The sequence below is a fragment of the Nerophis lumbriciformis genome, linkage group LG07 (genome assembly GCF_033978685.3).
Source record: "Nerophis lumbriciformis linkage group LG07, RoL_Nlum_v2.1, whole genome shotgun sequence".
NCBI lineage: Eukaryota > Metazoa > Chordata > Actinopteri > Syngnathiformes > Syngnathidae > Nerophis > Nerophis lumbriciformis.
The window spans coordinates 30,591,411-30,609,457 of record NC_084554.2 but is presented as its reverse complement, the minus strand read 5'-3'; the positions used below and the strand labels follow the sequence as shown (position 1 = coordinate 30,609,457).

Here is an 18,047-nt window from a genome sequence, read left to right as displayed (position 1 = left end):
TGCTAAAATGCCACTTTACTTGTTTTAGGCAAATCATTTTGTTTTTGTTTTGCTCTTTTTATTTTTTGCGTTTTCATGCAGACACACACTAGTTATTAAAGACCAAACACTCTTTATTGAACTCAACAGAAATCAAAGCATTCGGTTATGATTTTTTTAATACCCGGAGCTCCTTCTCATGTTGGAGCATGAAGATGTACTTTATTTACCATCTAGTATGGAAAAAAGGAAAGTCACTTGTTTGCCTTTGTGGATTTGAAGTCTTGTTTGAGGCCCGAGGAGAAGGCAGAATTAGTTCCCGTGTCAAATTAGGCAACAATTTGATCACATAAACATCTAAAGGAAAGTTTTTGGCAGCTGGAAAATGCAGAAAAAAACACAAAACAGGGGAAGAAATATGTAATAATGCAGCTTGTGTGCTGAGGTGCTGGTTTACAGGACACACAGCCTTCATGCTTCACACACAAATTGTGATTCAGCACCAAGAAAATCATCCATCCATCCATCCATCCATTTTCTACCGCTTGTCTCTTTCGGGGTCGCGGGCGGGTGCCAGCCAATGTAAAATTGTATGATATTTCATGAAGAAATAGGATTATTTAACTGAATTGTTCCGAGGGCCACAGTTTCACTTGTATTCCTATTTTGTACATTATCGTTAAGTGGCCAATGTTGTCAAGTCCAGAAGTCTTGTATTAAAACAGAAGCATTACGTCTACGCTCGCCAAAGATCCATTATATGAGAGGAGCACTCTGCAGTCTTTAAGGACCGAGTGTAAAACGCTATTCAAAGATCCATTATATAACAGGATTGCAAAGATCAAAGATCCTCCCCTGCAATGTCTGCAGTTAAAAAAAACATTAGTCTATAACAGGAACACGCTGTTGTTTGAAGAATGGTCTGTAAATAAATACAAACACTCATCAAAGGTCCTCGTTATATAAAAGGAGCACTGTGTTTTTACGGCCAGTCAGCAAATAAAATAAAAAAACGAGTCAAAGATCCTCTGTGTGACAGGAGCATTCGGCTGTTTTTTTAAGGGACCATCTGAAAACAAACAAACAAAAAAACACTTGTCAAAGAGCCTCTATGTGCCAGGAGCATTCTGCTTTTTTTAGGGACAATCTGAAAATAAAAACAAAACAAAACAAAAAAAAACTTGTCAAAGATCCTCTATATAACAGGAGAAGTCTGTTTGCAGTCAAAATTCAGCACTCTGTTGTTTTCAGGAACCATCTGCAAGTAAAAAACACTACTCAAAGATCCTCCAAATGCCAAGAGAAAGCTGATGTTTTAGGGACGGTCTGCAAATGAATTAAAAAACATGAGTTACAGTAAATATCCTCAATGTGACCGGAACAATGCTGTTTTCAGGGACCATCTGCGAATAAAATAAAAAAAACACTACTCAAAGATTCCCTGTATGCCAAGAGCAAGCTGCTGTTTTTAGGGACTTTCTGAAAAAACAAAACAAAAAAACGAGTTAAAGGTCCTTTATATGCCAAGAGCACACTGCTGTCTTTAGGGACTGTCTTCAAATGAAAAATACAACAAAACAACACTAGTCAAAGATGAGAGAGGATCACTCTGCTGTCTTTCGGGACTGTCTGCTAATAAAAAAACCACCAGCCCAAGAGTCTCTACATAACAGAAGCACTCTGCTGTTTTAGTCCCTAATATGAAAGTAAAAATAAAACTCTGGTCAACTCTGTTGTTTTAGGGACTGTATGTAAATTAACGAAACACTAGTCAAAGATCCGCTATGTGATAGGACTACTGTGCTGTTTAACAGACATACTGCAAAAAAAGTGATTTAAAGAATATTATATCTATGTTTGTATATAAAAAGGTTGAGAACCACAGGAGCATTGTTTTGATGGACATATTGTTTTCAAGAACATACTGTATAGTTTAGAAATGAAGTCACATTATTTGTCCAACGGTCCACCAGTTGAATAATTGGTCTCGGACCACAAGGCCAAATGGTTCAATAATTTCAAGGCACAATTTATTTCCCAGAGAAGCCAAATTATGACCTATCTTCACCTTTTTTTTTAATGAAAATCTAAGTTTAGATTTCAATTTCCTCTGACTGATTGCTTCAAGGGTGCGCTGACACGTCACTCGCCACCTCTCCGTAATAAAGACCACTCACAATTTGAGATGTAAGACTTGCGTGTTTGTTTGGCAACTGGTGGGTTCAAGTTCCGAATAAAATCAAAAAACAGACAGTTGCCATGTCGAGCTATATCCACGGACTACTCCATCATGCTGGGAGGAACAGCAACAATGCATGAGAACATAAAACTATTTGATACATACTGTATGTACTGTACTGTCATTGGCAAATGTCTTATACATCATGTTTGACAAAATAAAAACAATATGTTGTTTTGGCGTCATTTTTTTTTGTTAAAAAAATTAAAAGGAGACTCTGCCCTATCACGCGAGCCAGTATATAGAATTATCTGTAAAGCACGATACAAAGGACAAGCCAGTTAGTATTTACATGTCAGTCCTTCATCTTTTCTAGTACTCTGGATATAGATGTATATAAAACACATTTTTACACTTCGCTCTCCCTCCCTCTTTGGGAGATTATTGTCCTGGGAGTCATAGTCACCACCTCCATCTTGGTGCCAACGTGTGGTTCTCCGGTCCACTTCCTGTTTCAGAGTCTAGTTAGATGAACCACTCCTTCTTCGACTCCTCGATGGTCTCCGGGTTGTCCGTGCCGATGATGGCCGTGTCTGCCGACTCGCCGGCGGGCTCTGCGGTGCTTTTGGCCTCGTTGGTGTGGTAGGTGCCTTTGTGGCGGAACATGTAGCGGATCAGGAACACCAGCGTGCACAGGATGGTGAAGATGACCACGGCAATGATCCCTGACGGAGAAGAAGAACAAACGTCAAAGTCATTATTGTACAAATATGATAGTTATCGTAAAAATACAAAACCCAAAACCCATACTTGCCAACCCTCCCGGGAGACTCCCGAAATTCAGCGCCTCTCCCGAAAACCTCCCGGGACAAATTTTCTCCCGAAAATCTCCCGAAATTCATGCGGACCTGAGTGACGTGTCAACAGCCTGTTTTCACGTACGCTTTCCCACAATATAAACAGCGTGCCTGCCTAATCACGTTATAACTGTAGAATGATCGAGGGCGAGTTCTTGGTTTCTTATGTGGGTTTATTGTTAGGCAGTTTCATTAACGTCCTCCCAGCGCGGCAACAACACACAACAACAGCAGTCACGTTTTCGTCTACCGTAAAGCAGTTCGTCTGCCGTAAACATCAATGTTGTGACACTCTTAAACAGGACAATACTGCCATCTACTGTACATGCATATGTGACAATAACATCTACGGCTTTTAGAGAGTGCAGTGCACAACTGTGCACACAACAAGGAGACGAAGCAGAATGCATCATCAGAGAGGGTGTTCAGCATGGTTAGAAAAATAGTGACAGAGAATAGAACAAAGATGGACAATTCAACCCTTAACTCAACAATGAGTAGATGAATGTTAAGTGTGTGTATATGTGTAAATAAATGAACACTGAAATTCAAGTATTTCTCTTATTTTTATATATATATATATATATATATATATATATATATATATATATATATATATAATAAAATATATATATATATATATATATGTATATATATATATATATATATATATATATATATATATATATATATATATATATATATATATATATATATATATATATATATAATTCACTGAAAGTCAAGTATTTCTTATATACATGTATATATATATATGAAATACTTGACTTGGTGAATTCTAGCTGTAAATATACTCCTCCCCTCTTAACCACGCCCCCAACCACACCCCTCCCCCACAATCCCGAAATCGGAGGTCTCAAGGTTGGCAAGTATGCCAAAACCCAAAACCAGTGAAGTTGGCACGTTGTGTAAATCGTAAATAAAAACAGAATACAATGATTTGCAAATCCTTTTCAACCTGAATTCAATTGAATAGACTGCAAAGACGAGATACTTAACGTTCGAACTGGAAAACGTTGTTATTTTTTGCAAATATTAGCTCCTTTGGAATTTGATGCCTGCAACGTGTTTCAAAAAAGCTGGCACAAGTGGCAAAAAAGATTGAGAAAGTTGAGGAATGCTCATCAAACACTTATTTGGAACATCCCACAGGTGAACAGGCTAATTGGGAACAGGTGGGTGCCATGATTGGGTATAAAAGCAGCTTCCATGAAATGCTCAGTCATTCACAAACAAGGATGGAGCGAGGGTCACCACTTTGTCAACAAATGCGTGAGCAAATTGTCTAACAGTTTAAGAAAAGCATTTCTCAACGATCTATTGCAAGGAATTTATGGATTTCACAATCTACCGTCCGTAATATCATCAAAAGTGTCATGTTTGTGTAATCATGTTTTGTTTTAAGTCATGTTTTGTTTAGTTTCTGTCTTTTCACTCCATTGTCTTGTCACCATAGTTACCCATTAGTTTCACCTGTCATGTCACGCACCGGTTTTGAGTCACGCACCTGTTGTTAATCATGTCTGTGTTATTTAAGCTTTTGATTTTCTGTTGTTCGTCCTGGAGTCATAGCCTTTCTCACCCTGCTATCCTCGCATTTATGCCCCCTGTCACACTCTGTCCACGTCTGCGCACTTCATGTCCATACCAAGTAAGTTTGTTTATTATTGCCACAGTTAGTGTTTTTTTATTGTTCATAGTTTTTTGCCCCCGTGCAAGTCTTTTGTTTTCATTAGTCAAGTTTTGTACCTCCGCCCCTGTGCGCGCTTTTTGTTTGATCCTTTCTTTATAGTTATATTATTAAATATGTATTTACCTTCAAGCCATGTCCGATCCAAATCCTTTTGCATCTTGGGAAAACAAAAACTCCACAGTCCAAGTCTTGACATTATGACTCCAGCTAATCGCTTTCCCGCAAATAATTTGGTCGAACAAGGAAGTTGGGAGTCGTTAGGAGCCATGGCGGAGCGAGACCTGACGTGGGGGCCAAATGAGAAGCTTATTCCCATTAGTTCCATTTGGTCCGAGGACGAGGCTGCGTCACCGCAATCCCGGAAGCGCCGCTCCAGACCGAGGACGTCAGGGAAGGCGAGCAGACCGCACGCAGCGCTCCCGCAGGCTCCTCCCACTCCGGGCGGAAGCAGGTTGCTGCCAGCTCCGCAGCTCCAAAATGACGTCACAGACCAGGATTTTTTTTTCAACTCTTTTTCTTTTGATCACTCACCTCCAGCAAAAGACTCCAATCCCATGACCATGATTCAACACTACCAAAATATAATTTTGAACATTAGATCCGGTCAAGACAAGCCACCCAAATTTCATGCCCCGCCCCCCAGGACTCAAGTCACGCCCAAGTCACAAAAAAATTTTTTTTCACCCACAAAAACACAGGTACAAAAAAGACAATTTGGACAATTTAATGGGGAAGTTTCTGCCCTCCTCCGCCCACCCCTACAGAGAGTTCCAGACCGCAGGGAGCGCGTCTGGTATCCGCCCCTTGAGGGGGGGGCTGGGGTCGGGAGCTGTGTTGGTGGGGTGGCTCGGCATCACCATGCCAAGCCACAGCCTCCAGCACGACCGCCCTCACCAGTCTACCAACCCGCCAAGCCACAGCCCCCAGCTAGACCACCTCCACCTGCACCAGTAGCTCCACGACGCCAAGCTCCGGTACCAGCTCCATGACGCCAAGCTCCGGTACCAGCTCCACGACGCCAAGCTCCGGTACCAGCTCCACGACGCCAAGCTCCGGTACCAGCTCCACGACGCCAAGCTCCGGTACCAGCTCCACGACGCCAAGCTCCGGTACCAGCTCCAAGACGCCAAGCTCCGGTACCAGCTCCACGACACCAAGCTCCGGTACCAGCTCAACAAGTCCAAGACCAAGACCCTCCACGCCAAGCCCAAGACCAAGACCCTCCACGCCAAGACCCTCCACGCCAAGTGCCGCCAGTCGCAGCTCCACGACGCCAAGTGCCGCCAGTCGCAGCTCCACGACGCCAAGTGCCGCCAGTCGCAGCTCCACGACGCCAAGTGCCGCCAGTCGCAGCTCCACGACGCCAAGTCCCGCCAGTCGCAGCTCCACGACGCCAAGTGCCGCCAGTCGCAGCTCCACGACGCCAAGTGCCGCCAGTCGCAGCTTCACGACGCCAAGACCCGCCATGCCAAGACCAAGACCAAGACCCGCCATGCCAAGACCAAGACCAAGACACGCCATGCCAAGACCAAGACACGCCATGCCAAGACCAAGACCAAGACCCGCCAAACCAAGACCAAGACCAAGACCAAGACCAAGACTCGCCATGCCAAGACCAAGACTCGCCATGCCAAGACCAAGACTCGCCATGCCAAGACCAAGACTCGCCATGCCAAGACCAAGACTCGCCATGCCAAGACCAAGACTCGCCATGCCAAGACCAAGACCCACACCAAGACCAAGACCCACGCCGAGCTTCGCCGCTGGACGCGTCACGCCGAGCTTCGCCGCCTGACTTGCCACGCCGAGCTGCCACGCCTGCCAAGTTGACGACGCGCCTGCCTCCTCGTCGGCCACGGATATGGCCGCTACCTGGTCGCCCGCCACGCCAAGTGCGCCCACCTCCCAGTTGGCCACGTATGTGGCCAATCCCTGGGCGCCCGCCTCGCCTGCTGCAGCGGCGTTCCACTCGCCGCCGCCACCTAACTCTGCCCCGGTGGATACGGGGACACGTGGTCTGGCGACCCACCGCCATGTCCCCCTCCCGCCCTCCCATGACTCTTGTTAATTTTTATGGACATCTGGTATCTGTCCTTAAGGGAGGGGCTCTGTCATGTTTGTGTAATCATGTTTTGTTTTAAGTCATGTTTTGTTTAGTTTCTGTCTTTTCACTCCATTGTCTTGTCACCATAGTTACCCATTAGTTTCACCTGTCATGTCACGCACCGGTTTTGAGTCACGCACCTGTTGTTAATCATGTCTGTGTTATTTAAGCTTTTGATTTTCTGTTGTTCGTCCTGGAGTCATAGCCTTTCTCACCCTGCTATCCTCGCATTTATGCCCCCTGTCACACTCTGTCCACGTCTGCGCACTTCATGTCCATACCAAGTAAGTTTGTTTATTATTGCCACAGTTAGTGTTTTTTTATTGTTCATAGTTTTTTGCCCCCGTGCAAGTCTTTTGTTTTCATTAGTCAAGTTTTGTACCTCCGCCCCTGTGCGCGCTTTTTGTTTGATCCTTTCTTTATAGTTATATTATTAAATATGTATTTACCTTCAAGCCATGTCCGATCCAAATCCTTTTGCATCTTGGGAAAACAAAAACTCCACAGTCCAAGTCTTGACAAAAAGGTTCAGAGAATCTGGAGAAATCACTGCACGTAAGCGATGATATTACCGACCTTCGATCCCTCAGGCGGTACTGCATCAAAGCGACATCAGTGTGTATAGGATATCACCACATGGGCTCAGGAACACTTAAAAAAAAACACTGTCAGTAACTACAGTTCGTCGCTACATCTGTAAGTGCAAGTTCAAACTACTATGCAAAGTCAAAGCCATTTATCAAAAACACCCAGAAACGCCGCCGGCTTCGCTGGGCCCGAGTTCATCTAAGATGGACTCATGCAAAGTGGAAAGGAGTTCTGTGGTCTGACAAGTCCATATTTGAAAATGTTTTTGGAAACTGTGGATGTTTACTGAGTGTTGTTAAAAGGAAAGGCCATTCAACACAGTGGTAAAAATGCCCCTGTGCCAACTGTTTTGCAACGTGTTGCCATTAAATTCTAAGTTAATGATTATTTGCAGGAAAAAATTTAGTTTTTCAGTTCGAACATTCAATATGTTGTTTTTGCAGTCTATTCAATTGAATATAAGTTGAAAAACATTTGCAAATCATTGTATTCTGTTTTTATTTACAAATCACACAACGTGCCAACATCACTGATGTTGGGTTTTGTATGATCATTTCCCACAATGTACAATATTTTGACCCGTGGATATGCGACTATTAGCAAACACAAACAGGATGTTCTCCACCAGTACTGTTAGTTTATTAAATAATAAATTGGGTAATTATAATAATAACATTTTTTCTCAAAATACAATAATTTTAGAGTTCTGGTACAATAATTTGTAATTTTCCCATTCGGCAACCCTGATCTTAGGTGGAATTTGCATAAATTCTAAAAATACAATTTGACACATTACGCTTTATCAAGCAATATAGAAGCACACTGAAAAGATCCTCTAAATCAGTGGTTCTCAAAGTTTTTTCACCAAGTACCGCCATAATGACCAACATTAAAATACAGTAGCTTAGTCGGCCTGAATATTCATTAAAACAAGGCAGAGGTTTTATTTACCAAGTATATTTAATATTTTTGGCCACTGTAATATTACACACAATTTGAACAGTAACACTCTGTTTGAATATTTAATTAAGTGATTCTATGGCGTACCACTACAGTTTCAGAATCACTGTCCAGCACCCCCCGCAACCTCGAACGGGACAACCGGTAGAAAATGGATGGATGGATGTTCTAAATGACAGGAACACAACGATTTTTTTTTTAAAGAAACTATCTGCTAATAATAAAAAAAAAAACACAAAGATCCTCTATATGACAGGTGCACTCTGCTGTTTTTTAGAGACCATCTGCAAATAAAAAACACCCCAAAAGACTCCTTTTTAATTAAGGGCCACATGGCAGTTATGGCTGCCCTCAGACGGCAGCTTGTAACACTGAATAATATACAAATATAAATTGCCTGATAATATTATTATATTATATTATAAAAATAATCTGTAGATTTTACAGTGAAAAAAGCAACCTGCCAAAATTTTACTGTAAAATGTGCACTGTTTTTTTTTTTGTTTTTTTTTTTAGCATATAAAAATATTTTAGCACAGGTTTGTTTTTATTCATGGTAAAATTTTGGCGATTAAACTATTCAGTTTTTTACCGTAAAAATAATTTTTACAGTGCACAATTTGATGGATAACTGATTTTTAAGTACTGATTTTGATTCTTTTTTTCATAAATCAAGTTTGAAAGATATGAAATTGTTTATAGTACATGTATTTTTTCTTGTCAAAATGGAAAGTTGCATACATTTAGTGAGAAAAGACGCAAATTAATTCCAGGCTTTTGCCAGCCACATAAGATTATGTGGCTGGCCAAAGATCGACTAATAACAGGAGCACTATGCTGAAAAGAAATATTGACACCAGTCTGGTACTGTATTTTTTTTAGCCGAGTGAAAAGTCAGAAAAAGTTGATTCTTAAACCCTGGGTGTCAAACTCATTTTCATCGTGGGCCACATCACCTAGTTTTGGGGGGCACATTCTCCGGAGCCCAGACTTCTCCCTTCAGCATTAGTCTTATTTTGTATAATCCGGAGAACCAGCAGTAGACATTTGATTTTGGTCTGATTATTTTGTCAGAGTTACAGGAGAGCTTTGCTGTTTTTAAGGACCTTCTGCAAAAAAGCTCGCCATCTCTATGACAGCACTCTGGTGTTTTTAAGAATCTGCGGCAAAAATGTGAGTCTCAAGTTTTTTTAACTGAACTGGCGGGCCACCAGTTGAAGAGCATAAATGATGAAAAAAAGAGGACCTAAAATGGAACCTTGGGGAATACCGCCCAAAACAAACAAAGCCGCCTTCTGAAGGTGGCCATAACTGCAATGAAAACTTTGAAGTACTTTATCTTTCTACTAAATATATTCCCTCTTTCAATTTTGACATACAAAATGTATGTACTCCATGAAATTACAAATCTTTTAAACCTATTTTTTAAAAATCTAATAATGCAATAATATAAAAAAAAATGTTTAGATTAGAATAAATACTTAAATATGTGCTTTACTTATAATTTGAAAGCAAGTTATCCATCAAATTTTACCTAAAAAAATACATTTAATATTCATGTATATTCACGGTTACCAGCGGCCCTCTGAGGGCAGCCAGAACTGTGTTGTGGCCCACAATAATAAAAAAAAGTTTACCACCTGTGCTCTAGAGCAGGGGTGTCAAACTCAATTTTATTGAGGGGCCACTTTTACAGTTATAGCTGTCCTTAGGGGGCCAGCTTCTAACAGTGAAATGTATAATAGCCTTGTTACACAATCTGCATAGACAACTGTTTTTGATTATTATATTTTTCACTAACAGATTGGTGGATAACTTGCGTTGACATAATAAGCAGAATTGAACAGTAGATATTTGGGTGTATATTTTTGATTTACCCCACCTAAAAAAAAAGGTCAAAAAACACAAACGATGTGACGCATCACATAAAATGACGTAGTGGGCCAACTCACAGTAAATATTGTGACGAGCTAGTTCGAGGGTCAGCAACCTGCGCATGCGACTCTTTAGTGTTGCGCTAGTGGCTCCCTAGAGCATTTTTAAAAAAGGATTGAAAATGGAAAAAGATGGGGGAAAAATATTTTTTTAGTTTTAGTATGTTTTTTGTTTGAGGACAAACATGACACAAACCTTCCCAATTGTTAGAAAGCCGCCAGTTTAATATGTTTGTGTGTATGCTTCACTGATGAGAGTATTTGGTGAATATCGTTTTGTCCTACTAATTTTGGCGGTTTTTGAACTTACCCTAGCGTGGACTGTGACGCAACAGTTTGTTTACATGTAAAATCTTCCACTCCTTCTTTGTCCACCAAAGGTTTTATGCTGTGCGTGAATGCACAAAGGTGCACTTTGTTGATGTTATTGACTTGTTGGAGTGCTAATCAGGCATATTTGGTCAGTGCATGACTGCAAGCTAATCAATGCTAACATGCTATTTAGGCTAGCTGTATGTACATATTGCATCATTATGCCTCATTTGTAGGTATATTTGAGCTCATTTAATACCCTTTACTTTTATCTTCTTTGTATATAATTTATTGTGCATGTCTCATTACACATTATCTATATGTAATATTGTCTGCATTTCAGATAGTTGTTTGTGTGCCAAACATTACCTAGCTTGCCAAAGATTGTAATAAATCTATTAAAAGAAGACAGCCTGCCGTTTCCTTTAACTTGGACACACACATGTATACCTTTGGCCATTAAAAGCCAGTAATGTTCAGGAGTTATGTCACCTTCTAAGTAGCCTCTGATTTACTATAACTTCTAATGTTGTAAAAATGTGTAGAATAAATATAAAATTTCAACATTTCTGTCAACGAAAATTTGCTTCAGCCTGCGACACAGTCATTTTGATAGTAGGCTATTATAGCTCATATAAACACTTACGTCATGTGTTGCCTTCATTATAACACTTAAATATGGCTTTTAATTTTTTGCGGCTCCAGACTGATTTGTTTTTTGTATTTTTTGTCCAATATGGCTCTTTTAACGTTTTGGGTTGCCGACACCTGAGATAGTTAAAGGAAGCGGCGAGCGAGCCACTAAAATTATGCATTGGTCCACATTAAATGATGCAGCAAGCCACTTTAAATGATGCGGGAAGCCACTTAAATGTTGCGGCGGGCCACATTAAATGAAGATCTGGACCCCGGTCCTTGAATTTGACACAGGTGCTCTAGAGCATGGGTGTCAAACTCTGGCCCGTGGGCCAAATTTGAGGCGATATCAAATTAACACTAAAGCTTGCCCGCTGATCCGCCCGGGAGTCTTCCAAACGCCAGCCAGCCCGCCAGCCAGCCCGCCCGCCAGCCAGCCAGCCAAACGACTGCTGGCCCAGTCACATAACATGAGCGGCTTCTGCACGCACACACATTAGAATGCAACGCATACTTCATCAACAGCGATACAGGTTACACTGAGGGTAGCCAAATAAAAAACTTTAACACTGTTAGAAATATACGCCACACTGTGAATCCACACCAAACCAGAACCCTTTGCAGCACTAACTCTTCCAGGACGCTACAAGGTGTGTGTGTGGGGGGGGGGGTTTGGTGGTAGCGGGGGTGTATTTTGTAGCGTCCCGAAAGAGTTAGTGCTGCAAAAGATTCTGGGTATTTGTTCTGTTGCGTTTATGTTGTGTTACGGTGCGGATGTTCTTCCGAAATGTGTTTGTCATTCTTGTTTGGTGTGGATTCACAGTGTGGCGTATATTTCTAACAGTGTTAAAGTTTTTTATACTGGCACCCTCAGTGTAACCTGTATCGCTATTGATGAAGTATGCGTTGCATTCGCTCGTGTGTGCATACAGAAGCCGCACATTTCTTGTGACTGGGTCTGAACGATGTTAGAATGGATGAAAAGCGGACGTGACGATAGCTCGTAGAGTACGTTAAAGGTTAATTTGTTCAACCTTGGCCTGCAGCTTTGTTCAGTTTTAAATTTTGGCCCACTCTGTATTTGAGTTTGACACCCCTGCTCTAGAGGATTTATTCATGCAAACCAACAGATAACCTATCTAAATTAAGAGTCAGAGCTTTTCTTCCTGTCACTCACACACACACTAGTGAACACGAGAGATGCAGAGACCCGTTGGAAAAAAAGTGTCTCAAAGTTAGCACACAACAACATAAGAGTTCAAATGCTAAACGTACAAAATGATACTCAACAAATCTAAAATGGGTCCTGAAAAAGAAAAGTGGTCTTATACTAATGGTTGTCTTATATACGGGTCAATTTTGCTTTGTTAGCTAGAACAAAAAGCTCATGTGAAGACTCTTTTTGTCTATCTTCAGTTTTCGTTACTAATCTGTTAAAAAAGGTCAGAAAAACTGAATCGTACGAAAGCCGATTTCTTTAAAATGCTAAAGAAGATGAACGTAATTAAAGTTTGGACGTCCTTGCTATAAAGCAGACTTTAATTACCTCCAATGATGGCTGAGTCTCTGTTGACTCCATCAGGGATGACTCGCTCCTCGTTAAAGGGGAATTCTGCATCTGAGGGGGAAAACAACAAAAAATAGAAGTGGTTTATGAAAGTTAAGGAGCTTAGGTTTTAGTCCCCCGGCTGACCAGCTCGCAGCTAATTGACAGTGTGGATAATAATGACTCCCATATAGAAAATAAACTGCATTTCTTAGTATCATTATCAAGCTCTATTATCACTGGAGGAGAAGGCTAAACATGTTACACACCGAGAACAAAATAGGAGCGGGCATGCTAATACCGAAGCTAATCGCTAAGCAAGCTTTAAACAACACCAAGAAATAATTGCTAAGTAAAGTTTAAGAAGCTCATATGGAACCACATTGCAGCAGAAAGTAAGCAGATATAATATTAATAATAAATATTAATAATAATTAATAAGAGAGAGGATAATATAACTAGATTGAATTTTCACAGCACGTACACAACATATGTATTTTATTTTCTTAAAATTATTTGTTTTTGATTTTGTTAATGTTTACTCAGGAAATAATTCCCTGGACAGAGGAGAGCTGAGAGGGTAAACACCAGAGGGTTTAAACGAGTAGTATATAGTAGTTTTTGTGTACTATTGACCTTGTTTTGATGAAACATTTGTATGCAATAAAAGAGAAAAGGGAACTACCGTATTTTTCGGAGTATAAGTCGCACCGGAGTATAAGTCGCACCTGCCGAAAATGCATAATAAAGAAGAAAAAAAACATATATAAGTCCCACTGGAGCCCGGCCAAACTATGAAAAAAAACTGCAACTTATAGTCCGAAAAATACGGTAGTTTAAATATTGTTTTGACACTGTCAATATCACTCATCATGAATACATTGAAAAATGTAGAGTTAATACATGTGATCGATATTTGTATTAGGATCATTAATGATCAGTATCGGCAGCATGAACCCCGATCATGATTATTCAATAATTTTATGAATCTCTGTGAGAAAAGTCAAGGACTGTGAAGTCCGGACTATAAGCCTCTACTTTTTTCCTATGTTTTGAACCCTGCGTCTTATAAAAATGTGCAACTAATTTATGGCTTTTTCTTTGCTGAAGGCCATAATGCGAATAGTTAAAAAAACAAAAACAGAAGAGACAGAATAGGTGTGGTATTGTTTGTGCTATGGCACCATTTTTTGGGTGAGTTTGGTCGCTGCAGGTGCTGCAGTGCGCTTAGCTTTCAACTGGAAGTACAAGTGCTGTTCCGTCCAAAGCGTTTCTACTTGTATGGATTCTTCATTCATCACTCAAAGCAACATTTGTAAGTTTTACAATATAACTAAAACAATTCATACTTACTAAACCGTCCCATGTGTGATGTCTGTAGGAGTGCTCTCATGCATAATTGTACGTGCTATCATAAGGTAATTAAGCTAGCGTCGTTGAAATTAGCTAATATGCAAAGACAATTACGAGTGTTCGTGTTGGTATTATTAACTTACAATGGCATTCTTTTCGTATTATCTCAGTTTCACAAATTCCTCAGTAAATTCACCAACATTTATTGAGTCTGTTTAGCTGATTGGAGAGCTAGCTTCCGCTTTTTTAATCCTCCGTTTTACTGCCGTGTTACAGGCACCATTCGGATACAATAAAGGTAACTAAATAAACATTTACAAAATCTTTCTGTGTAAATAACAAATTTCACAACGTATATAATCTGTGGCTTATGGCCTGGTGCGACTATATGGAAAAATATATATTTAAAAAAAAATTAGTGAGTGTGGCTTATACACCGGTGCAGTCGACAGTCCGGAAAATGCAGTAATTTGGGTACATAGAAGACAAACTGGAACAAAAGCATTGATTCGATACCATCTGATACTATCGATATTATGTGCCTTCATCTCAGTATGATCTGATCCATACCAGCTAAACAGACCTGTTCAGTATCTTCTATGTGAGCCAGCGATTCTAACCCAGTGGGTCGCTGATCTTTGCCTGGTAGAAATGTGACATTCGTCTTTTGAACGACTCTTTTAGGAGAATGTTGAGACCTGATTTGCAGTTGCGTGGCTTACTCGTGCAGCTCAATAAATCAGAACATGGTGCAAAAGGTATTTGATCTCAAGAGCTCAGTTAAAACAAAGAGACCGATTAAAGGCGTTTGCTGTTTGGGAGTGATGTAGTCCAAATACATTAACCTTGGACCAAAGACTTCATTTTGAGAATGTAAAGCGCTCCCAATGGAGGGCAAGTAGCTAATCCCTCATTGTTTCATGAAACATATCAATGGCAGGATTAGTAGAAGACAGCGTCCACAATATACGAGATCCGATTATACATTAGTGCCATCGATTGGCTCCAAGTATAGAAAAATGCCAAGCAGAAAATGCTGATAATGTATCTTCAGGGGAAAGCTGACTCTGTTTACGGATCTGAAGTGTGGATCAATTGACTTGATCGATTGGGAGCTGGCTCAGCATTCCCAACGGCACTGTTGGCACGAGGCCCAAGAAAAATTAGTGTATCGAGAATGATGCCAATACATCAACGACTGCCAACTTTGCTGAGCAATGGAACAGTCAATGCAACGGTAACATGTGTGTGTGTGTGTGTGTGTGTGTGTGTGTGTGTGTGTGTGTGTGTGTGTGTGTGTGTGTGTGTGTGTTGAGATCACTGTTACATATTAGGTTGTGCATGCATTTCCAAATTTTTTCACCGAGTACCATTTGTGGCATCCCCTATAGGTTAATTTCATACATGTAATTTAGATATCTCTACAGTTTTAATATTTTTTTTTTTTAAATGGTCGATGCCTTATGGGTAATTGCTTGCCAATATTTTATGATTGATGGCGAACATGGTTTTTTTTATCCAATCTTGCATATACCACTGTCGCTACATGTCCCACATAACTCATACTGTCTGGTATACACAAGCTATGGAAATTATATCAGTAGTGGTTTTGGAATTGGAATTGTATTATTATGGTATTATTGTGTATTATTTTGTTGGATTGATAAAAAAAACCCCAAAAAACAACTATTATATCCCAGCATTTTGGACATAACTGAGTGCACTTCTTCCCTAAATGATTTCAGTTTGGCACAACTCTGGTACGGACAGACAATCGATTTTTTGGCTAAGGTGCTTTTTACAGCTTCAAGGAAAGCCACCACAGGACAACTCGTATAAACTCAAACCTATTTGGAATTTGTGGCTGGGCATAATTAAGGAAATATTAAGTACATACTGTAAGTATTATTGTATTTGAGGAAAGAACAGTTAAAGACAATATAATTGAAGAGGATAATTTACAATTGTTTTTATTGATAGCTATGTTTGACATAGCAATCAATAGCTATATCAATTAGTGAGTGTCTAACTCATTTTTAGCTCAGGGACTCCATGGAGAAAAATCTATTCCAAAGTGGGCCGGACTGGTAAAATCATAGATAGATTGATAGATAGTACTTTATTGATTCCTTCAGGAGAGTTCCCTCAGGAAAATTAAAATTCCAGCAGCAGTGTACAGAATTGAGATATAATTTAAAAAGTAAAAAGTAAATAATAAATAATGGGGGTATATGTTATTAATTTTTATTCTTCGCAAACTCATCTCGCGGGCCGGATAAAACCTGTTCGCGGGCCGGGCCGTACGTTTAACACCCCTAATATAGAAGCACCTTTCTGACGATAAGTAGCCTACGTGCATGGGTAAAAAAAAAGCAATGTAAAAAAAAAAAAATTTTTTTTTAATTATGTGTATTCCGTCAAGCATAATTTTCTTTAAATATTGTTTTTTCTTTTTTTTGGGAACAAACTAGTGTAAAATTGTATTTTATTCTTTCACTTACGTTTCGCACTATTATAACTATAAAATATATATTTATATGTTACCTCTAAAAGTTCCAATAAAAAAAATGACAAACATTTAAATCAAAAGTAAGTTAAAAAAATACAAGAAAAACAATTTGCACACATGAGCTGGTCGGTACTTTAAAGATTAAAAACATGCCAATATACAAACCCCGTTTCCATATGAGTTGGGAAATTGTGTTAGATGTAAATATAAACGGAATACAATGATTTGCAAATCATTTTCAACCCATATTCAGTTGAATATGCTACAAAGACAACATATTTGATGTTCAAACTCATAAACTTTATTTTTTGTTGCAAATAATCATTAACTTTAGAATTTGATGCCAGCAACACGTGACAAAGAAGTTGGGAAAGGTGGCAATAAATACTGATAAAGTTGAGGAACGCTCATCAAACACTTATTTGGAACATCCCACAGGTGAACAGGCAAATTGGGAACAGGAGGCTGCCATGATTGGGTATAAAAGTAGATTCCATGAAATGCTCAGTCGTTCACAAACAAGGATGGGGCCGAGGGTCACCACTTTGTCAACAAATGCGTGAGCAAATTGTTGAACAGTTTAAGAAAAACCTTTCTCAACCAGCTATTGCAAGGAATTTAGGGATTTCACCATCTACGGTCCGTAATATCATCAAAGGGTTCAGAGAATCTGGAGAGTGTATTAGTGCCCAAGACATGGGTAACTTACACATCTGTGAAGGCGCCATTCATGCTGAAAGGTACATACAGGTTTTAGAGCAACATATGTTGCCATCCAAGCAACGTTACCATGGACGCCCGTGCTTATTTCAGCAAGACAATGCCAAGCCACGTGTTACATCAACGTGGCTTCATAGTAAAATAGTGCAGGTACTAGACTGGCCTGCCTGTAGTCCAAACCTGTCTCCCGTTGAAAATGTGTGGCGCATTATGAAGCCTAAAATACCACAACGGAGACCCCCGGACTGTTGAACAACTTAAGCTGTACATCAAGCAAGAATGGGAAAGAATTCCACCTGAGAAGCTTAAAAAATGTGTCTCCTCAGTTCCCAAACGTTTACTGAGTGTTGTTAAAAGGAAAGGCCATGTAACACAGTGGTGAACATGTCCTTTCCCAACTACTTTGGCACGTGTTGCAGCCATGAAATTCTAAGTTAATTATTATTTGCAAAAAAAAATAAAGTTTATGAGTTTGAACATCAAATATCTTGTCTTTGTAGTGCATTCAATTGAATATGGGTTGAAAAGAATTTGCAAATCATTGTATTCCGTTTATATTTACATCTAACACAATTTCCCAACTCATATGGAAAGTCGTATCCAACAATTGCGACAACGACTTTTTACTGTCAACTGAGTTTCGTTTTTTAATGATT

General features: G+C 39.9%; 1 protein-coding gene across 3 annotated transcripts in view; it reads right to left on the bottom strand.

The window, feature by feature from the left end:
• Positions 1-92: 92 nt before the first annotated feature.
• Positions 93-18,047, bottom strand: part of cntnap2a (contactin associated protein 2a) — a 766,983-nt gene continuing 749,028 nt past the window's right edge. For all 3 annotated transcript variants that reach the window (XM_061965507.1, XM_061965508.1, XM_061965509.1), the window contains 2 exons: positions 12,810-12,881; positions 93-2,883 (listed from right to left, as the gene is read on the bottom strand). In XM_061965507.1, the coding sequence (XP_061821491.1) occupies positions 2,684-2,883; positions 12,810-12,881 (272 nt within the window). In that variant the 3' untranslated portion in view covers positions 93-2,683. The remainder of the gene's footprint in view (positions 2,884-12,809; positions 12,882-18,047) is intronic.